This window comes from Stylophora pistillata, chromosome 3 (assembly GCF_964205215.1).
Source record: "Stylophora pistillata chromosome 3, jaStyPist1.2, whole genome shotgun sequence".
Lineage (NCBI taxonomy): Eukaryota > Metazoa > Cnidaria > Anthozoa > Scleractinia > Pocilloporidae > Stylophora > Stylophora pistillata.
The window spans coordinates 28,916,686-28,940,124 of record NC_142521.1 but is presented as its reverse complement, the minus strand read 5'-3'; the positions used below and the strand labels follow the sequence as shown (position 1 = coordinate 28,940,124).

Below are 23,439 nucleotides of genomic sequence, written 5' to 3'. Positions count from 1 at the left end.
CTCTGCTAGAGATATTTGTTGTTTTGTGTTCTGCTTACTGGCTCTTCTAAATGTTTGATATCACTTACATTCAATTCTGCACGAGATCCCCGCTGCGAAGTTGACAAGTCTCACAGCGATGACTGACTGATAAGAAAATCTATCACATCCACAAGGTTTTTAAAAACGTTTTTAACGGATATTCGCGACTGTAAAATTAAAAGTTGGAAACAAGACTGAAATACTTTCAGCATTGCGTGACAAATGCTTGATCTATACTATTGTATCAGTCTTTGGCAAAGAGGAACATTTTACCTACCCGTTGAAAAAAGCTCGCTCTTGAGGAGTTCAGAGCTTGAAACACTCAAATCTCTGTTGATTTCAGAATCATTCACAATCGTTTTTTTTTTCATCCTTCACTTTCTCGAATGCGACCTTCAACGTCACCTTTCATTTCCAATAACTCACCCTTAAATTTTTGCATGAGTGATTTCCATGTCAATGCCAGTTGTTTAAGGGCATTATTTCGTGCAGTGATAACAACCTCAAATGACTTGGTGAAATTCTTCAATGCCTTACTCCTCAAATGTACAGTGTTTTCATCATACCCTTCAACTATTTGTTTGACTGATTTCCTCGGTTTTGGCATCAGTTTGGGTTTGCTCTGAGCATAGTTAACTAAGCCTTTCATTTTACTAATTCGTCATTCTGATTCATCACCAGGTGGATCAAGTTAGATTTTGACAATTTTTTTCAGATCCAACTTATTCATATTATATGGCTCGATTATTTTTTCACTCATCTTTTTATAAAGTCATTTATCCATGAATAAAATTTGCGTATTACAGGAAATCTTCCTCAAGACCCTCCAAAATTTTTTGACATCTCTGGACTCCATACTATAAAGAAGTAATTTACCTTTAAATAGTTTTTTGAAAATTTTTGAATTAGGGTAAGTTTTGACGGCCCTCAGGACGAGTGTTCCAGAACACCCAGAATCAGAACTACTGACTTCCGTTAAAAGGTCAAGTGAGTATGTATCACTTTATGACAGTTCTGCTGTGATGTGATTGGTTGAAATTCCTCCATTGTGATTCGCAAATTTTGACGAAAGTTTCCCTCAGCGAATTTTTCAACAAATTGAACCAATCATTGCTGAACTTGTTATGGTCAAGAAGAGGGCCATATGTTAGAAAACTTATGTAAGTTCATATGTTACCCTCGTTATATAAAGATGTGTGTATGTAGACTATAATAGGTCTCCAGTGATTGACTGGCAACAAATCTGACACAAGTCGAGAGTGTGCATTACACCTTGTTTGACAAATTAACAATACTTGGTTCATTAGAGCAACTTTTTGGAAAGAACAGACAATTCTATACAGTTTCTAAGAGCTAATGTGCAAGAAAATTAATCTAACATTTTAACGTAGTAGCTTTTAAAAGGTGAATATTAATATAGTGCAGAGGGAAATGCAGGGGGAATATTCTGAGATATGTTATAAAGAAATATTATAAAGAGTGACAGCCTTTGACATGTACACTTACTCGGTTGTAAAGGTAATCTTAGGTTTTAACAGATTTTCTGTAAATACATATTATATATTGGAAAAAAAAAGTATAGGAGACCATTCACACAATGCCAAATTCAATACAGGAAAACACGAGGGAAAAGTTAAGACGTAAGGTTTATATTCTGGTAATATAAAAATTCATACTCGGAAAAAAAAACTCATGACAAAGAACAGCATACCCTAGTTAATATTATATAAATATTCTTTGATATAAAATTTCAACAAAGTTTGCTTGTCTCACCTCTACATAGGCTTCAGGAAACAAACCTCTAGATCCGTCAGGTTCAATTCCCTCCCACCAACCCTCGCCGACGTCCAGTTGTAAATAAAGAAATAACGGAAACACTGTATCGAGGAAGTCCCAAATGCAGACGGTAGCAGCGTCACATAACAGTCTAAACTGTACGTACCGTTCGAATCACGGTCTCTGGGTCACGGTTAAAGTTTCATCCGCGTTGACGGCGAGTTCTCCAGAAGGTTGGTCACCTTCAAAATCGTAGAGTACGCGAACCTACGGACGAATGTTACTAGGGTGAATAAATCAGAGAGGGGAAAAGGAATAAGAGAGATGAAAACTGTCGGAGATCACGTCAATGTATTTTACAGCCACTCGAGACAGCCACACTGAAGGTATCCTAGTCCATTTCAGATGGAATGATGTTATTTTTAGCTGTGATATCACGTAAGCAAACTCTGATTGTGGACGCGGAGAGTTAAAAACAAAAAGGATTTCTCAACTTTTTTAAACAGACTTGATCTTACTTGCGTGTCAGATAAATGCGTGCAGTTTCGGAACTTTCCCATAACAACCTCATCTCTCATCTTCCAGCCCCCTGGAGCGAGCGAGGAGAGACCTGGTTTAGGCTGGTCACGTGTTTAGAGAGCAAAAAATTTCCTTAGGGACGAGTCGTTTATTTGCTCTATTTTTGCCTCATATCCTTTGTCATCTACAAATTGACGCTATCGTTGTTCAGGTCGCCACGTTTTATAGCAGCCTTCAAGTCGCTATATCTCGGAGTTGGTATTGTAACCTTAATTTAAAACCCAAACAAGTCCAGTGTTTAGAAGCGATGTATTCGGGCAGAGATGGTGTGGCCGTTTTACCGACGGGATACGGTAAATCTTTGATTTTTCATCTTCTTAATTCTTCACTCTTCTTCGAGAAGTTAAACAGTCAACGACCTGTACCTTCCTTGTCATTTCGTCCAGTTGTTTATGTTGTTTCGCCTTTGAATACCTTTATTAAAGATCAAATAAGAACGAGCACCGGCAGCCGCAGGTTTTTTTGCGAATAAATTGAACACTGGCACGTCAAATTATGTAAACAAAGGAAAGCGAACAGTTATTTTCCTCTTCTGAAGGAAATAGGTACTAGAAAAAAAGAGATCTGTATGAATTTTCCTGGCCATGGACAACACCTTCGCAAACATATCTAACAGCGGTTGAGTCAATCGAAGGTAGCTCATTCTGAAAGAAATTTGTCACCTTTCGTAAAAATACTAGCAACTCAGAAGCGGCAAAGAAGTATCTGGGACTGTCGAGACGTAACAAAAAACAAATATGGCAAAACACTATCGAACATACAGTTGTTTACCTCTTTTCCAGCCAAAGACTGCATTTGTGTTGGTGCTTTTACGAAATTGGTGCTTTTACTCAGATTCCCTTGCATCATAGCCAGGGTGCGTGACACAGATTGTGATAATTCTGTACATCGCTTCACCGTTTCGATAAAACTCTGACTTTCACTGATCACCGTTTTGAAAGAAATAAAATTTTTCAAGCGTCTTTTCAAGGCCTACATAATAGATGTGGAAAAAATTTTTCTTGTCTCAACGACCGGCCGTAAATGTCTTCGGCGGCGGCGAGCGATGCGCGATTTCTTTTCGCATAGATGTTCTTAGAGAAAGATACGTCTCCAACTAATTTACAAAGCCTGCAACAATTGACATTTACCGTAGTGGAAGATTTACTGATCTTTTTGGGCGTCTGCTGAATATTCTCAGTTGACATTCGGTTCGAAGCGCTTCACGTGTAGTTTGTTTTTATTGCCAATAAGCCACGCTCGACAGTGGACTAAGCGGAGAGAAAATCCCACTTATCTGCCCTTCCCTCAAACCGCTAATTTGAAATCTCCTAAAATCTGGGAGACACGTGACCAGCGTAAACCAGGGTCTCTCCTCGCTCGCTCCAGGGGGCAGGAAGATGAGAGACCCTGGGAACGAGGTTGCCCAGTACAGCGATACGTTGTGCAGGGCACATCGACTTTGTTTATTCGACAACATATAAGCTGAACATTTACAGCTGGACAGGACGATTGCCGTCTCAGGCTTAAATTTCAAGATGGCAGAGGTCGCGAACGAATGCAAGAGCGAAAACTTAAAGCGAAAACGCAAACACAGCCGGAACCCGCATTCAAAGAATTGGAATAAAAGGAGGAAAATCGAACCCAGCAAAAGAAACCGAGATGCGAAGAAAACTCGGATTATCCAGCCTCAATTGCCACAAACTGCCACAGAAATATCGTCCAACTGGAAGGCTTTACATGCGGTGAGGAGGACTTCTAAATCTTTTGATTGCCAATATCTAAGCGTTGATCAACCTTAAATACCAACGCAAGCTCGGTCAATAAGTTATTTTGTTATATAGCGGAAAGATTCATCTTTATTAAGAATGACTTGTTTGTTTTAAGAGCGGAGAAAGATAGCTAACCGTGCTTTTCAGCAGCATAATAGATACACGAGAGTCATTTATGCACTCTTTGTTTTGACTGCCTTCTTCCGCTTTTTGTAACTCCATTTCCGACTTTGTCTAAAAAATTTTCAACTTTGTAAGTCTACTGCAAGCTATCTTTTTCTTGTGCAGGATCAAAACAGGCAAACCTGAGTGGGCCCATCTTGTCCACTCAAGTAGCTGATCAGAGCACAGAATTGGTTTCACAGTCGTTGCCAACGATATAGTTTTACCAACTTTGGTATAAGTACTATTTGCAATCATACTCTATACGCTACAGACACTCATTATAACTTAGTATATCAAAGTACATAGAAATATTATGCTTTGGCAAGATACAGGTCTGAATTAGAAATTTTAGACTCGATATATTACAGTGGAACCTCAATTTAATGACGTAGTTGTGGGTTTGTTATGCTAAAATCTCCATTTAACAAATTGTGGAAAATCAATTGAAATGTTTGTTATGTTGAGGTATGGTTAATAATTGTTTTTTTTGTTTTGTTTGCTTGTTTGGTTTTTTCGGTGGTGTGGCATTGTGCTATCCAGTATTTTGGGATGGGAATGTTACTTGTAATAACATTTGTTCTTTATGTTTATATGAAGTTATAGTACTCTGTACAGATTTCTACCCAGCTATGGCACCAGAAAATTAAATGGTTAACAAAATTTTAAACATTGTAACTGGCATGTCAAATGTGATAATAAAAAGGATAATGAATAGCCCAACTAAACAGAAAACTTTAACATAAGAAATCCAATTCACTTCATTTCTAAAATTGCTAATCAAGACCCTCAGTTAAAAAATTCTTGTACTGAAAATTGCCTTATTACTTTACTACTAAAATCAAAAAAATTTTTGAATGGCCTTGAGAATTTTGGTCTGTTTCACGTTTGTCTTAGTCATGTGTTGACATTTCTTTGTTATATTTGAGTATATTATATGTTTGAGCTTCTGGATTATGTTTATAATGACAAGGGTTTTTTAATTATATCAAGGTTTGTTCTATAGAACTTTATTAAAGTGAGGTTCTACTGTATTTCAGCTCAAGTAAGATGCAGTTTTAAAGACCAAATGGCATGTGAATTAAGGTGATCATCAATAGGCTAAATCAAGTCTATCTCATGTGATGTGCTATTTTTTAGTTGCTTGAGAAAGAGAAAAACACTAAGGAAACCACAGAAGATCTAAAACAAAGACACAAGAAGATGTTTAAAAGAACTCTGAAGCCAAAACCTAAATTGGATAACACCGCAAGGTAAGAACTTTTCATATAAATACCACCAAAAAAAATGACCAAGAACAAAGATGTGGAAGCAAATATTTGGAAACACTGGTTGTTGTTAACCCTTTCAACTTCCTGGATCTGATTAAAAATTCTACTTTCCTCTTTTAACAAATTTTCTAATATTTGTTCAGAGAATTTGGTGTTACATCAAGGCAACACTCTATAGATAGAAAAACTTGATTAGACCCAGTGGTAAAAGTTGATTATTTACCCTTGCAAATGTCCTGATCTAATCTGAAATTCTCCTTTTCTCCCATAGCACATTTGTTGTATTTTTAGTGTAGAGAATTTGGTGTAAAGCTGTACATTAAGATCACATTCTCTAGAACAATGTTGTTAGACCCAGTGGTAACCATTGATTGTTTAGTGAGATCTTGAGGGTACTGGTTGTCTTGAAAAGAATTGTGCCACAGACAGTTTGGGGAGTTACTAATGAGATCTTGGGAGTGAAAAGCTTATTTAGAGACAAACTAGAAGAAAAACCTCCAAGTTTTACCTGTCAATTACAGAGTGTGTAAACAAGATTAACCCTCTATTTACAATAATTACTTTATTTGTTGAATTTTAGTTCAAAGGAAGTTTGGTTTGATGATGTGGATCCAGAAGATCTTGAGGAAATTACTGGGAAAAAAACAAAGACTGAAACTGGAGATGCAAATGATATGCTAGTTACTGGCAGTCTGGAAGGGTTAGTAAGTTATACTAACAGTTTACTCTTCACATTTATGGATAAAGAAAGAATAACAGTGTGCACAAGTAGTAGACTTATTAATACACCTTGAATTTTAATTTGCCAATATTACTTTTCACAACCTTTACACTGATAAAAAGGTTTATGGTGGTTATGCTTTAAATAGCACTTGAAAAAATTTTTACGCAAAGGACACTTTTAAAGGTCTACTGTATCCTTAAGCGTATCAACTTTAATGCAGTTAAACTCTTAAATGGAGATAGAACATATAGAGGTGTAAGAGTCCTTTATATAAGATAATGTATTAGTCCTACACTCAGCTCCTACAGTTTACATATTGTGGATAATTTACTTTATTAAAAACTGGATCATTGGATAAAGCAATTCATGACTTTTTATTGGCTTAGCCGTTATGGTATATGAGCCAATATACCATAATCTAATGTCTGTACATTGTAATATCCGGTTTCTTCGGACAAAATAAAGTCGAGAAGATTTGTCTAACATCTTGGGGGTGTTTTTTTTAATAAAACAATTATTCCACTCGTGCTTGTTGGATATGAGATGAGTATAGCCAACTTGGCGCTACTCGCCTCGTTGGCTATCTCTCATCTCATATCCAATGTGGGCTCGGGGAATAATTGTTAAATATTTGTTGCCTTCATTAGCCACTAATTTTAAATTATGTTATAGGATAACAAAAAGGATTGCACTAGACTGTGAAATGGTAGGAGTTGGGTCTGATGCCAAGGGGCACATGTTGGCACGAGTGTCCATTGTTAACTCTCATGGTAATGTGGTGTATGACTCATTTGTTGCACCACAGGAGAAAGTGGTGGATTATCGCACTCATGTCAGTGGAATTAGATCTGAGAATTTGAAAAATGGTTAGTGTTGACCAAAATATTTATGAATGTGTGCCACATTAAATGTTCTTTGTTTGAAATACTTTATGTAGGTAACATTCTTTAGGATTCTATACAGCAATCTTACAAAGGATATTACTGGGTTTCCTGGCTCCCGATTTGTTACATGAATTATATATCAGTAATAATATTTATGTTGAGTGGCTGACCAGGAAGATATTTGTTAAAAATACAACATCTCTTTCATCTTTTAAGTCTTCCCTTAAAACATTCTTGTTTTGGAAATTTTATTCTTGATTTATTTTATGAGGAACTGTACCCAGCTTTCATATCCATTAATTATTTCATTTATTTTATTTATTGCTGTTATAAGAAACATTTTATAGGTATCAAATAATTTATTTCTATTTTTCTACATAGTAATGTAGGTGCATTGACTTTTCTAAATGTGCCTCCAAAAACTTTTTTTTTTTATTATTTTATTATTATTTGCTTCAAGGTCATGACATGAGTCATGCAAAATGCATCAAAGTAATCATTATTATCTAAATGTTGATATTTCAATATCTAATTCTAGTTCATATTTGGTCTAATGCCTTTTTTCAAACTCGTAATCATGCTTTTATCTTTCACCGAAAAAGGAATAAATTCATGTTTAACAAGGATACAATTTATAATTCAGTGCATAAAACAAACTGAAAAAAACTTGATTGTAAATATTTTTGGCCTGTATCTACTGCTCTTGAACACTTTTCTGCTTGGTTTGTGTATTGCAATTTGTTTATTTTAATGAATTTTTTTTCATGTCTAGCTCCAGAATTCAAGACCGTTCAACTTGAAGTTTCAAAAATTCTTAAGGAGAAAATCCTAGTGGGACATTCCTTGAAGAATGACCTTGAGGTGAGTTTGGTTAAAGGCTACAGATTGGTAGTGGCTTTAACCCCCTTTACACCAAGCACCAGTGTGCATATTCTCCATACCATTCTCTATACATTTGCTAAGGTGCTGAAAAGGAGAATTTCTCAACAGCTAAGATCTCTTTTAATTGTGGATCATTTCCATTATTCTCATGACCTTAATGTTTGATTCAGGGGTGATATTGTAAGGAGAAATTAGTTGTCAGTCCCTCTGAGAGGATAAAGGTCTAAAGTCCATACAGAAGTTTGTCAAAGGGTTCGACTTGATCAACTGTAAATATATTTCTAGGTGCTGCTTCTTGATCATCCACGAAAAAATATACGAGATACTGCTAAGTATAAACCATTCCAAAAAATTGTTAAGGTAAGGAAACTTTTTTTTGAGCTAAATCCTTTTATGAAAGATAGTTTATTGTGGGTCTGTAGTTTGCACTGTATATGGTGTATTAAGTCATCTTGGATGACTAGTGCTAGGGTATACAGAAAACTTTTGCTTCAAATGCAGTTAAACAGACAGTGCTCCACTTTTAAGGTAGTAACCATTAAGATTTACTTCCTGTAGTACTCTGTATAAATGCCTAAAATTGCATGGTATTCTTGTAAGTTCAATAGGAAAAAGGATTGTTCCACTGGTTTGAAAATTTCTTTAACTTTTTGTAAATAAGAGAAGCAGACTGAACAGAAACTAATACAAGCAAACTGACTAGATCATGGAGGGTAATGGGTTCAAGTCCCATCTGGGGCTCGGATTTTTCTATTACATTAAAATTGTTTCAACTGACCTATTGGATCTGAATTTAATTTTAATGGAGATGTTGAGAACATGGAGGAAATATGCTTCAATGGTTCAGAAATGTGCATCAAGCTGAGAATCAATTTGAATTTTGCATCTGATTGATATAAAGGATGGAGGGAGCACTTAAAAAAAATATCCAACTCCAAATTTTAAGGTTTTAAGCTTTAATACTGGTGTCAGTGAATTCTTATTGGTAAGCAATGATCAGAAAGTTGCTACCATTCTTCAATAGTTTGTAGTTTTTAAAGCTTAGCGGAGCAGTTTTGGTAATTTGTTATTTGTATGATTTGTTTATCTCAGACAAAAACCCCTTCACTTAGGAAACTTGCTAAGCAGTTACTAAATATAAGCATTCAAGAAGGAGAACATTCTTCTGTAAGTATTAATGATATTTACTCTCTGTGGTGTCAAAAATAGACATGGAACAGAGCAGGGACTGGAGCAGAGCAGGGACTGATGCAGGGAATGAATCCTTTAACTCTTTAGATTGATTGATTTCTAATATCTCCTAACAGTGTCACCCCGGAATCCAATGCAAAGGTCATGAGAATTCAGCCAATGATTGACAATTTAAGAAGCTGCTGATCATCAAACAAATTCTCCTTGTTGATGACACAGGAAATATAGAGACAACAGTGTGGAGAATATCAATGTTGATGCCAGGGTGTAAAGGGTTAGGGTTAGGGTTAGGGTTAGGGTTAAGGACTATCAGCAAAAATTAATGGGCAAAATTTCCATGCTTGTTTGATTACAAAGCTGTTTTTCTTGAGTGTAGGCCAATTTTTAACAAAAACATCTGGAAGTAAATTCGCAATTCTGTTTACATTTGTATTTATACCAGGTACAAGACGCGCAGGTAGCCATGAAGCTTTACACTTTGCACAGAAAACAGTGGGAAAGACAATTGCATGAAGCTAGAGTAAAGCCATCTAAGAATGCACTTGTAAATAAACTTGTTACTACAAGTCATGATAGATAACAGAGCTACAAACATGGTAAAACAGCAGTTCATCATGGGATTGATTGCTCAATGGAAGCCACAGTGTCACCAAGTAACCTGAACCTCATCAAGGTCATTTTATACTGGCGGAGGAGTAGTGCTGTTTTAGTGAATTCATTGAGTTTATTCCTTGCAAGATTATTTTCAATAAGTATTCTAAAGGTGTCAGAAACTGGTTTTTGGGCACAGCAAGGTATAACAAGAACCTCAGTTATTTTGTTTGGAGGAGGAAGTGTGACCAAAACATTCCAAGTGTCCTAAAGAGAAGTGTAGCTGTCTATTTTACAATAAGATAGTCAAAGGTTGTTGATCATAAACTAGGGCACCATTGACGATCAAAACCAAATTGTCTACACTTAAAGTAAGGATTTCAAATACATTTGGAAATAACCTTTTACAATCTTATATGATACAACACAGAACTAATGCAATGGTAACATAGCAAAGTTTTATTGTGTATACAGTTTAATTTTGTACTGAATAGTTAGTAGAGCAGTTCAAATTAAACTGTAAATTTAAGCAAACTAAGAAAAATGAATTCAAAACAGAATTCTACCAAAAATATTTAATAACATTTAACTCTAAGTAAATATCAGGGTAAAAAGCAAGGAAGGATGGTCTGCTATCTCTGATATTTTATGTGTTAGAGTTGCCTGATTACAATGGGAGATTGGGAGTACAAGTAAAGAAATTACCCCAATAGGTAAACAGTAGGGAAAAGAATCCTTTAAAAGAACAGGTGTCAGGCTTGGACAGGTGACTAGTTAGATGCTTGTGGTTGGAAGTGGTGCTTGGCTAGTATTTGTGAGGTAGGGGTTTCTTTTCAGCATTTTTTTTTTTGAACCTCAGTTGCAAGGATCATTCATCTCTGTACTTGTGTATAATGTGTCACAGCTCCAACATCCTCCCTGGGCAACCCTATAGGCATTTGAACTTTTTGAAGATTGGTTTGTTCAAATGCCAGCACCCCCAGGCCTTACCCAAGTGCAGAATTTAATGATCACTGTTTTTTTTGTGTGTCAAAAGGAAAAATCAGGTACGGTGACTTTGTACTCATTGAGCAGCAAATGATTTGACTATCCAAGTTTTAAACTACACCTGGTGGACCTATTCTTCTGAGCCATCAGCTCGTGAAAGAGAGCTCTTTACCAACCTACATGTTACAAAAAGATAAACTCGCATGTTCCACAGGAAATGACTGGACAGTTCCCGTTAAAATTCCCAACCCACCATGGCAGGGTTGGAATCCTCCATCCCAAGGGCACAGACGACTGTTAAATGCCCATGGTTTTCCCAGTGGAATGGGGGATGTTGAAACTTCAATTGTTTGGTTTGTAACCTGTAGGGAGGAAGATGACTTTTTTCATTATAAAATTGCGGGAACTATTTCTATTTAACTTTTTTCCCTTTTCGCCCCTTGTTGGTTTGTTTGTTTGTAAAGAGGCATGAATAGAAGTACGATAAGAGGTACTTGCGTGATCGCGTGACGCTTGGGATCTTGTCTAGTTGCCGGTCACGAAATTTTCCCCTTCCAGCCACATGCTTCAAAGAGCTCAATAGACACCGCGTGACACGTAACGTGAAAACAAAGCCAATTTTAGGGGTAGATTCGTGTGAGATTTTTCGCGAACTTACTGTTCGCAGACAAAACTGACGGTGGTTGCTTTTCAGCGAAGAGTTGATCTCTCCACCAAGTGAACCTTCTGCAACCGTTACTCTTTCGCTGTTGAATTCCTGAATATATTTTACAAGTTCCGCTTAATCGCAGAACGATTCAAGTTGAGGTATGCTCTGAGAACGTTAGTATCTTTGAGCTTATGTCGGGAAGTTTTGTTTGGCGATCAAATGCAAACTGCAGCGCTTGAAAAATCTGTTGAATTCGTAATAAGTCGTGGTAGATTGCACGGTAAGATAGGAAATGGAAAGACGCGACCTGTCATGGCGGCTTGTTCGGGATGAAATAAACAGAAAGTTGAGTTTACTTGTACTAACTTTTCTCAATACATTTCAAGGTAACTAGTGTATTTTTTTTAGTGTACAGTCAGGGGTTCGATCTCTTCACACAAAAAAGAAGTTAGGAGATGTTGACAGCTGAATAAAGAATTCCGATCCTGGCTTTTTGCCACTGTCGACCATTCTATTCGTATTGAAACAAAAGTTCCTCACGATTCACGGGGGAAATACAACTGCGAGTAGCTACGCCCAGTCCGAAAAAAGCGTTATCATCGAGGAAATTTCAATGCACTTTTCGTTTCTGTGAAATTAAGTACAATCTGATCATAATCAAATGAAAGAGATCGGAGGTTTACCCGCGGATGAAATATAAGTGAAGAAGAGGTTCTCATAAGTGAGCTGCAATAAATGAAGATGGAGAAAAGAAGCTTAAAAACAAATTCAGGCTTTGAGGGGTTTGAATCTCTTTGCTTTTGCTCTCTAGGTTCTTGCTTTTTTGTAAAGAGGCTTAGATCATGTAGGCTCGATCTCCGCCGCTCTTTCAAGTGTGGTCTTTTTCGTTTCCCCGAGAAGAAAGGGGCGTCTCTTCCAAGAGGAGCGCGGACTTCGTTTTCCGAACAGCGGCCGGTAACAGCACTCTAAATCGGGACGTGCTGGTTTTTCTCTCAAACTTCAGGCAGTCGTTCCTATTTCTTCACGCGACTAGTAAAGTGAAAATAGTGGATGCGGATTGAAATGTTGTAAACTTAAGACTGAAGGTGCGTTCTTTTCAGCTTTATAGACATCGTGCTGAACATCTACGGGCCGAATCGGCATCTATATCTAACAGTGAGTAGGCAAGATTTTGTTGGTTTACTTGGTATAAATGTGAGTGGGGCGTAGTTTAAATGTGAGTTGTATCATCACACTTCCGCTTCATCAAAGAACGACAGAAGTTAAGGTAACGTTTTTTCGAGAAGAAATGTCTGAAGTTATTCAACAGGGACAGCAGCAAGGACTCTGGCAGTTGGGTTAAATAAAAAAAAAATTATTATAGCACTAAAATGTTCCGTCAGAGTAGAGCTAGACCGCAAGGGTAATATACTGTAAGTTGTGTAAATTTATCAGAAGACGAATAAATAGAGTATCAACTACACAAGGAGTGTTAGGTGTTGTTCTGGCACAAATATACAAACGAACCAGAAAACAAAACAAGAGTACGAGAAAATTAACAATACAATTCTGGTTGTCTTCTGCGTTAGCGTTACTAGGCTTCGACTTTTAATTTATTACACCCGTACCGTCAAAAAGGTCCCACAAAGGCTAATACAATAAAATATTTCGCAGAGGTATGGTAACGTGCAATATGCAAAACAATATAGAACCGAATAAGTAGTTCTAAGGTTTTAAACGTAACGCAGTGCTCGGAATAGGCCGTTCTACTGCAACAGCTAAGCGACGATGAAAAATCAGACAAGTTTTGAGAAGTTGACGCAAGTGACGTTGACGCAAGTACACAAACCAGTTAACTCGAAAGTCTACCAGGGTGTTAAATTAAGTTTGAAATTCTATCCACTTTCTTCAGAACTTGAAGACGTTCTTATGACTGTTTCTGCTCACTCCTAAAAACATCCACTGCTGCAGGCTACAACTACAACATCAAGCCGTCCAGTTAGAAAAAATATATACTTTATTGGAATTGTTTGCTATGATATTACATCAAGTAAATATGTTCGAACCTATCAGTTTTCAATCGATAGTGAAGCTTTAATAAAAATAAAATAAAATGTATCACATGTTACCCGTACAAACTAAAGCTAAAGTAGAAATACAAACTACAAAATAAATTCTAAATTCAAATCATCCATAGTTCGTGATAACTCGCACCAATCAGTCGTCCTTGCCTGAGCTGGCGAGATACAACTACAGTTTACTAAATCAAAGGAACAACACTGATTTTCCAAAATTATGACTAATGAAACACCAAAACTGTACTATCTTCAGTCGCAAAAAAATCACAAAAATATAACATTATTGACAAGTCGAAAACACAAACCACGCATATATAGTGCAATGGCCTCTCTTAAAACCATGGAGCTACCTCAACCTCGTTCCCAGGGTCTCTCATCTTCCCGCCCCCTGGAGCGAGCGAGGAGAGACCCTGGTTTAGGCTGATCACGTGTCTCCCAGATTTTAGGAGATTTCAAATTAGTGGTTTGAGGGAGGGGCAGATAAGTGAGATTTTCTCTCCACTTAGTCCACTGGCGAGCATTGCTTATCGGCAATCAAAACAAAGTACACGTGAAGCGCTTCGAACCGAATGTCAACTGAGAATATTCAGCAGACGGCCAAAAAGATCAGTAAATCTTCCACTACGGTAAATATCAGGCTTTGTAAATCCGTTGGAGACGTATCTTGCTCGAAGAACATCTATGTGAAAGGAAATCGTGCATCGCTCGCCACCGCCGAGGACATTAGTGAGTTTACGATCCAAAAATGTTCAACGACGCCGCGGCTGAAGGCACTCAACTGCACATGCGTCAGTCGTAGCATGACGGCGTAGGCTGACGGCGTAGGCTGACGGCGTAGGCTGACGGCGTAGGCTGACGGCGTAGGCTGACGGCGTAGGCTGACGGCGAGGCGGGAAGATCTGCCATTTTGAAGGCGTCTTGCAGGACGGACGCATCGAAGGAGAAAACCAATATAAAAAGGTAAGTTTTGTATAAATTATACCCCTTTGCATCAAATGCTGTTGTCTAATAACATTTTTTGTCTCATAAAGATAAAGCTTATCTTTTGCTTGGACTATGTACGCATTTTAAAGATGCCTTCGTTGTTTATAAACCAGCAGTCAATGACTGCACTGTTCCCAAAACATGACAAATGTATTTCTTAGAATATTCTTTCTTTTCTGAGACAACTTAATTTATAGTTGTATCTTTCTCTAATCCGTTTCTACTCTGAATCAAATTGGCTAATTCCAAGGCTAAATTTAGTCTCATGATTGCTGTGCGAAGTTATTGTGTTGGTATCTGGACAACTCGCCCCCTGGACAATTAGCCCCAGTCTTTGGACGATTAGCCCCCTGTCTCTGGACTACTAGCCCCCAACCCGCAGTCCTTGAAATAAACTATGCTCTTGCTATCGTGTATTTTGAACTAAACAATGTTCTTGCTATTTGATTCTTACAAACGTTTCTCTGCCGTGCGTGTCGAATTATAAAGTATATTTTACAAAAGCGAACTGTGTTCCTTCTGGTTACGTATTTTACGGATGTGTCTTCGTCATGTTGTTTATTTCGAGAACTTAAATAGGAAAGGAAAGAAACTAGTAACAAAACTTCGAAACTTTAACTTACTGGCGACTACTTGTTAATGTCAATGGGGTTTTATTTCAAACTCGCCACACACATTATGCGAACTTTTACTAATTATTATTTATTTGTTTATTGAAAACCCATGCGCAATGTGCGAACGTTTACTCATTGTTGTTTGCTTATTTCAAACCCATGCGCAAGGTGCAAAATTTTATTCATTGTTGTTTATTTCAAAGCCACGCAAAATGTGCGAACTTTTACTAATTGGTATTTTAATGTTTATTTCAAACCCAGGCGCAATGTGCGAACTTAATATGTAAATTTGACGTGAGACATTATGAAGCCCTATGGAGAAAGGTACGATCTCAAACTGTTAAATCCTTGATTGGTCAAACAAATCGGCAATGATTCACTTTATTCAAGCTATAGTTAGAAGTGTTGAAAGGGTTCACTAGGACGACAGATAAAGCAAATAAAAATGAATTTCGCGCAATGTTTAAAACGAAACTAGTTTAACATACAACTAACAAAATATTAATTTCGCCTTTCTACTATAGGTGCAAGGGCTTGGACTCCAGGATGCCCACAGAAATGACCGCGGCACCCACCAGCCCACCAGCTAATAAAGCAACTGATTGCTTTATCGTACCTCCCTGCTGACAAGATCGAACGCAGATTCCGTCGACTCCAGCAACAAGCAACTGTCAAACCCTTGCAGAATTTCTGCAGTTACGTAGATGAAAACTGGATAACCAGTCAGACCTTCCAGACACAGACCTAGAGCGTGTTCCGGGAAGCGGTAAGAAAGAATAACGACCTAGAGGGTTGGCACAATGGCCTTAACCGGCGCACCAAAGGACGACCACAGCTGCCCCTGTACATCCTGATCCAGGTACTTCACCGGGAAGCTACACTGGTCAACATGCAGATACGTCTGGTTTCAGACAAAAAGCTGAAGAGACATCAGCGGTCAGCCTACTGAACAATGCAGAGAAGACACTTCGACCTCTGGATTCAATATGAAGACGGCCAAAGGAACTCAAAAGAACTTCTGGAGGCCTGTGCTCATCTCGTGCAACCCATGTAAATTAAATTAAGTAAAAATTAAGTAAATTTTAATAAAGATAACCATTCACAAAAAAAAGCTCCTTTAGGAGCCACAAACTCATCATATGTCAATGACCAACAGATGAACGTAACTTCTCCTTTACATTAACTAAGACTGGGTGCTAATCGTCCAAAGACTGGGGGGCTAATCGTTTGGGGCTAGTTGTCCAGAAGGCGAGTTGTCTGACGTTCGTTGTGTTACTCTTGGAGCCTTTCGGAAATCAGGGCCCAATCTCGAAAATAATTTTCTGCTCACGTTAAATTACGAAGGGATTCAGGAAAATCGGTCAACAAAACCAGTCATACTAAAGAATAGCAAGAGTGAAAAAAAGAGTTATGGCATTTGTAACCTTAAAGGTTTTTTGCTCTCGAAATTAAAGGGTTGTTTGTTGAATTATCAAACTATAAATCTTTCCTTTGACTGCTTTAATGAAATTTTCACTGTTTAAATCATCTGTTCTCTGAAATTAAGTCTTGAATTGATTTAGACTAGCCGTCTCTTAGCCATGTTGATGATTTTAAGTTGAAAATTTTTATGTAAGAGTTTTAAGCGAATATAAGTTAATTGATTAGCAACATACCATTAATGAATATTTTTTGCAGCTCGCTCAAATTTTTTAGCTGCAAGATATTCATAGAAAAGTGATGTCGTATGTAACAATGGAAACAACAAATCGATTTATATTGTTTCTGTAACTTTTTCCCTCACAATATGTTTGCCCTTACAGTGTTAAAAGGCCAATGGTGTGGACTGATCAACACAATGATGTGTTATTGCAAGAAATGTATTTGTTTGAACCTTGGAAGTACAAACGTGGAAGTAAACAGCGAGGTCAAGTTTGGGAGAGAATAAGCGAGTCCTTAAATGAGCATGAATCTCCCAGGTTTACTGTGAATCAGAAATCTGTACGTGATCACTACATCCTGCTAAAGAAAGAACAAAAGAAAAAAATAAGAGAAGAAGAAAAGGCCAGTGGGATTGCCCTCAACATACACCATTCGATGACTCTATGACAGACATAGTTGTCAGTACAAAATTCAAAAGAATACAAAAGAATACATTATCTCAAGCGAGACCAGAAAGGCTAATTTAAATTTAAACAAAAGAATATTAATCCGGCAGCCATTTATGAAAGTGGTCTATTAAACGATTCAAAAAAGAGAGAGATGCTGAAGATCAGCAACTGGATTCAGAAAAAAGGGGAAAGGCAGAGGAAGGGACTGCAAAGGCAATTGAAATGCGAAGGGCTTCAATGGAAACATTTGCTCAGAGCGAGAAGAGGAAGGGTGAACAAGAACAAAAGAAATGCAAGCGTTCCACAGGCACTGAAACTGTCGCTTATTCAAGAGAAAAAGCTGAATTCGACGCCAGCCTGAAAAGAGAAGAGCTTCAATTAAGGAAGGCTGAGCTTGATGTAAAAAAAAAAAAAAAATCCAACAAGAAAATCTCATGATACAGCAAGAGACTCTCACAAAGGTGTTATTAGACAACATCAAAAGCCAACAAAAACAGCACGACCAGCTCCTACAGCAAATGCAAGTGCAGAACACCGCTTTGCTAGCTTTACTGCAAGGTGCATTCAAGTCAAAGGATGCTTGGAGGCACTTTTGACTTTTAAATTATTTTGAAACTGAGCATTCATCACTTCCATTTTTTACGAACATTAGTATGGTTTTGCTTGTTGAGACTGCCATAACTTTGCAGAAGGCAGAAATTTTAGGTATGTCATAAAAGTGTGATCCTTATACCTTAGCCGCATTCTAAATTTTGCAGAAAAAAGGATAATTTGTGTGAAGTAGACATTTCAAAAGACCAAACATTCTATTTTCATATAATGCAAGCTCTTTAATACAGTGGTATAATTTTATTATTTTCTATCATTTGTAAGTGTTCAGAATAAAAGTTGTGTCACAACAGTGGATGCTGTCCATTTGTCTGTCACTTACCTTAAACACAGAGGAATCAACGCAACTTATTGGTTTTATTTAAAAGTAACACAATAAATTTGGGTTAAAAATACAACAGTGAAATATTTGTCAAAATGAAAAGTTGCCACCTACACAGCTTCAGTTAAAATGATCTGACAGCTTGAGCTATGTTGCGTGAATGTTGTCTGATTTACAAAAAATAGTCTTGGAGAGTTGGTGGTTGAACATTAAAATATTCAGAAGTTGTCGAACCATATAAGCAGCACCTAGCACTGTGAAGTAAAGTGCAAACAATGTACATTTTCCCCACTGCGCTGAGTTGAACTTTTAAATTCTTTTTGAAGTCTAAGAATTTAAAGTAATTGATTATGTCCTTGAAAATCCATTCGACAGATACCCTCACACTACCCATAGCACTATTCCAGTCCTTCCCATTCTGTGTCATCCTTGCTTCCTGAAAAGGACCTTGCAGTTGTGGACGATGGGGATAGGCGGGATCACCATAAATACATATTGGGTCTCTATTTATGTTAACAGCATATTGCACCAGTTGGTTATATAAATTAGATTCAGCTAACATAGAACTGTCATGTCGTTTTCCCTCCACTGGGCCAAACAAATTAGCTACCACGGCAGACCGTTTGGAACCGCGTCCGACTGAAATTTTATTGCGTGAACTTTTCTGTGGCCATTGTACAGAACTCTTTAATTTTTGCCAGGTCGGGAAACAGGCCTCACCGTTCCGTCCACAAAACCAAAACAATTTTGTAAAGCACTGCCAGCCTGAAAAGTAGCATTAACAAAGTTCTCCAAATTATCAGGGGAAAGCCAAGGTTGATTGAGCGAGATTAGCAAATGGTTCCAGTGCGTATATAGATAGAATCCATAACCAAATTACTTATCATACAGAGTTGAGGCACGGGCCTAGCAAACCTTGGAATCATATGTCAAGATAGCAGTAAGGATAAGCAAATCGTATTAAAAAGATGCAGAGGCTATCAGTGCCAACTTTTGTCCAAAGGAGCCGGAACATTGATGACAATAATACACGTTACTTTAAACTCCCTTTTGTCGGCTATTATTCTAAAATAGCGAACCTGCGTATAACAACAGAATAAACAGAGAATGCTGAGAGGAAAGGGCGTAACCAGGCTACCGCCCCTAAAAGAGCGACACACTTCTGGAACAAGTTACCTAATTACAAATTCAGTTCGGAGGATGTAAGGTACAAGTTGCTTGCACAGTAAGTCACCTTAAAAGAAAGAAGTATTGGACGTGCTAAATCAAAAATTAAGAACTATTTTCCTAGTTGGGAATTCGACATGGAATAAGCCTGAAAGTGAGACTAAAAGGGATTGAAAATATAAGAAGAATGATTTCCCGGGAGTTACTCTCCAGAGGTCAACTTTGACCGGTGCACTAACCTTCTTCTTTATCGATCTAATTAACATAAAAAGAATAGCTTGTCGCAAGATGAATAAAACACTCTACCATAGATTCTAGTTGTGAAGGTGTAGTCTGATCGTCCGGGTGAGTGTAGTCCTGAGAAGGACTGTTGTCGGTGGTAGTGACTGACGTTTCGACAACCTGTGCGGAAGTCATCATCAGAGTCAAGTGATTGTTGTCAGTAGAATGTTCTTATTCCAGTTCGTGTGAAATGATCGGTTGGTTTTGCCGTGATGTTATTGGCTGTAAGACTCAAGTGACGTAAGTCGGTCGTGATTGGTCTGTTTCGATCTGTCGGTAAAGTTAGGTCGTTCTTTTTCGGTAGTCTGTGATGTTTATGTCGTGAATGAGTCGTTTGTATGGAGCGGGTAGTTTTTGACATCTGTTTAGGGGAGTCTGTTCTAAGTTAGTAAACCAGCTTTCCAGAGTCAGTCGTTGAAAATAGTCAGTGCTGTAGGTTAGGCATTGCGCAGAGTCCCAGTCAATGTTGTGGTTGGTAAGTCGATGGTGTTCAGTAATGTGATTGCTGACATCACCTTTCCTCGTCGCCCGTCTGTGTTCAGTCAGTCTTGTGGTGAGGTTTCTGCCAGTCTCACCGATGTAGGAGGCTTGGCAGTCGGAACAATTGATCTTATAAATCGTTCCCTGTCTGTTCCTCGGTTCGTCTTTGTCTTTAACGTTGGTTAGTAACTGACGTAGTGTGGTGATGGGTTTGTGGGCGACGCGGATATTGAAGGGTAGTAAGATGCGCGAGATGTTTTCAGACATGCCTTTTATGTACGGTATGGTTGCTGTAGTCGTAGGGGTTGCGGTGTCGTTTGTTTCGGTAGTGGTAGTGGGTCGGTGAGTGTTTCGTCGGATGAAGTCGTTGTTGTAGTTGTTCTTCGTAAAAACACGGTGAAGGTATTTGTTCTCGTCGGATAAGCTGTCTGTCGAGTCGCATATTAGTTGTGCGCGTCGTGTTAGAGTTCTGATAGTTGTGGCTTTGTGTGATGTAGGGTTGTAGGATGACTCGTCTAGCAATCTGTCGGTGTGTGTCGGTTTCCTGTAAACTGTCGTCCGTAATGAGTTGTCGTTGTGGCTTACCAGGCAGTCTAGAAAAGGAAGTTTGCCATTTTCTTCGACTTCTCTGGTAAACTGTATGTCAGTGTTTTGTTCATTAAGGTGGTGGTGGAATGCGTCAATTTCGTTGTGTCGAACGGCGGTGAAGGTGTCGTCAATGTAACGTAACCAAAGCGGTATCGTTTGTCGGCAAGGGTGCGTTCCTCGATGTTCTGCATCACAATTTCTGCTACAACAACAGAAACTGGAGACCCCATGGCAGTGCCGTGTAACTGTTTGTAGTGTTTACCGTTGTACTGAAAGTAAGTAGACGATAGGCAAATGTTTAGCAAGTCCATAATGTCGTCTGTCGGTAGCGGTAGTGGGTCGGTAGATTGTCGGATTGCAGTCTCAGTACATTGTAATACCGTTTGAAGTGAAATACTTGTGAACAGTGATTTCACATCAAATGACACTAGTTTGTAGTCGTCAGGTATCTGAACAGTCTTGGTAGCGTTAATGAAGCCTTCAGTGGATTTTAGTTTATGTCTGGATTTGTCGGTTAGCGGTTGTAGTATTGTCGTCAGGTTCTTGGATAGTTGGTTTGTGGGAGAGCCACAGAAAGAAACAATAGGTCGCATCGGGAAACCAGGTTTGTGTAGTTTCGGCAAACCGTAGAGTTTCGGTGGCTGTGGTACCGAGCACCTCAGTCGATAGTACCGTTGGGTGTCAAAGGCGTTCGTTTTCTTGAGTGTCAGTAGTTTACTGTTGAGTTTACGTTGAAGTGCAGGAGTTGGGTCACGTTTGAGTTCTTCGTAGGCTCGTTTGTCGTTAACTAGTGCGTCCATTTTGTCGTGATAGTCAGTTTTGTCCATAACAACAGTAACTCGTCCTTTGTCGGCTGGTAGGATGAATGTGTTCTCGTCGTTTCTCAGTCATTTCAGTGCGCGTTGTTCGTCTTTAGTCAAGTTGCTGTCATTTAGTGACGTTGATTGTATAGTGGAGGCAATTCTGCTTCTGATGTTATCCTTGGTCGGCTCAGATAGCTCTCGTTGCCGAGACAGGGCCGCCTCAACACTAGATACAATAGCCTCGGTCGGTATGCGTTTAGGTGTTACTGAGTGTTTTAGTCCGTATGATAGTACCTGAGTTTCAGTCTTGTCTAAGGAACGAGAAGAAATGTTACTTACCCAGTTGTCGTCCGGTTTGCTTCGTCTCTTTTCTTTGTCGCGTAGCAGTCGTGTCAATTTTTGTTGATGTCCAGTGCGGGCGCGTTCAGTCGTCTTGTTGGCTAGTTTGTCGGCAATTGTCGTAACGGTGTCAAGTAGGTCAGTTGGTATCAGCTGTTTCAGTTGGTCGTGTACTTGCCGTAGTTTGTTTCTGTGGCGTTTGAGTCTTCTGTGGTAATCATTTATCCGCGCTTTGACCAGTCGTCTGCAGGTGGCTTTGACGATCTGGATGGCCTCCTGTGTGTTCAACGGGGGCTTAAGTTTGAGCCCGGCCGGAACAAGGCCGTGATCTTTAGAGCGGTGATTGAACCAGAGTTGTTGTCGTATTCGCCTGACAGTGCTTGCGTAGGTGATGTAGTCGTTCGCAAGTCTTTCGCTCTGTCGTCCAAGTGAACGTAATGCAGTAAATGGTTTGAACCCGGGGGTAACACGTGAAGGTGTAGTCTGATCGTCCGGGTGAGTGTAGTCCTGAGAAGGACTGTTGTCGGTGGTAGTGACTGACGTTTCGACAACCTGTGCGGAAGTCATCATCAGAGTCAAGTGAATGATTGTTGTCAGTAGAATGTTCTTATTCCAGTTCGTGTGAAATGATTCTAGTTGCCGTAGAAACCGAACATCTGTCTCCATGTCAAATTCACGATCACAGTAAGGAAAGATAACTATTACTCAACTTGCAAAGGAAGACCGTGAAAGAAATAGGAAATGATCAAGTAGCTTATAATATGTTTTTTTTCTGAATAGCTCATGATGATAGATTAATTCCATTTGTTTTCTAATAGAAAAATATGGAAGCTCTTATAATGCTCCTAGACGGATAAGACATGGGCTAATTTTATCGTTTAGCATTTGTAACTATGCAATGTATTTTACTTTTCTCTCATTTTTCCTGTAGTCTGACTTTAAACTAAATGAACTGTAGTGAAAACATCTATCAAACTGTGGACGTCTCTTTCGATGGGGTAACTAAATATCAAAGTCATGTATCCTTTGGAAGGTCCTTGAGCGTAACTCTGATTTTTCATTTTCGCTTAGCTGTTGCACTCAAAGGCCTGCTCCAAATGTTTCCCTTGAGATAAGTCAAGTTTGATAGTTGAATTTAGTTTGGCCTGCCTCTACAGCGGTGGTCTCGGTGGGAAGCTGGGATTTTTCAAAGGGGGTGTGCGTTGAACCCTGGGAAGCCACCAGATTGTCATGATTCTTTGCAATGTAGAGGAATTTTCGTTTTTTTGCAAAATGATTAATAAGCACGAAGGGGAGGAACAATTCTGCAGAAGAATTGTGTAGATGAGTTAAGTTTCATATAATAGAAATTACTCCGTTCCAGTCTTACTGTTCATAATTCAAAGTGTCTTCTATTAAGAGCTAGCGCTAACGATCAATGAAAAAGTAAAAGGGGCTCCGACGAACATTTCCCCCTCCGCCCTTTTCTTGGATTCCAACGACAAACTCTTGTAATGTTTAACTGAACTCAACAATTATTTGTTGCTGTTGCCATCAAATTTAACTCGGAATGAAAGTAGCCCTGAGTATTTATTCCAGTTTGTTTTATTTTAACAAGACGAGAGTAAAACAAGCACGATGACAAGCGAATCGACTG

The 23,439-nt window shown here is 38.6% G+C and overlaps 1 protein-coding gene and 2 pseudogenes across 2 annotated transcripts; 2 read left to right on the top strand and 1 right to left on the bottom strand.

Annotated features, from left to right (window-relative positions):
• Positions 1–3,486: 3,486 nt before the first annotated feature.
• On the top strand, positions 3,487–12,627 carry LOC111323841 (uncharacterized). Of its 2 annotated transcripts, XM_022927278.2 has the most exons (8): positions 3,516–4,100; positions 5,430–5,542; positions 6,141–6,260; positions 6,957–7,150; positions 7,941–8,029; positions 8,336–8,410; positions 9,143–9,217; positions 9,684–12,627. In XM_022927278.2, exons 1-8 carry the CDS (start codon positions 3,894–3,896, stop codon positions 9,819–9,821), a joined length of 1,011 nt encoding a protein of 336 aa, XP_022783013.2. In that variant the 5' UTR covers positions 3,516–3,893; the 3' UTR covers positions 9,822–12,627. The 2 variants fall into 2 exon arrangements, with proteins under 2 accessions (XP_022783014.2, XP_022783013.2); XM_022927279.2 differs by lacking the exons at positions 8,336–8,410; positions 9,143–9,217 and having other exon boundaries at positions 3,487–4,100.
• Positions 12,628–16,925: 4,298 nt separating this feature from the next.
• LOC148735459 (uncharacterized) lies at positions 16,926–18,117 on the top strand (annotated as a pseudogene).
• A 94-nt stretch (positions 18,118–18,211) lies between these two features.
• Positions 18,212–19,159, bottom strand: LOC148735458 (uncharacterized; annotated as a pseudogene).
• Positions 19,160–23,439: the final 4,280 nt, after the last annotated feature.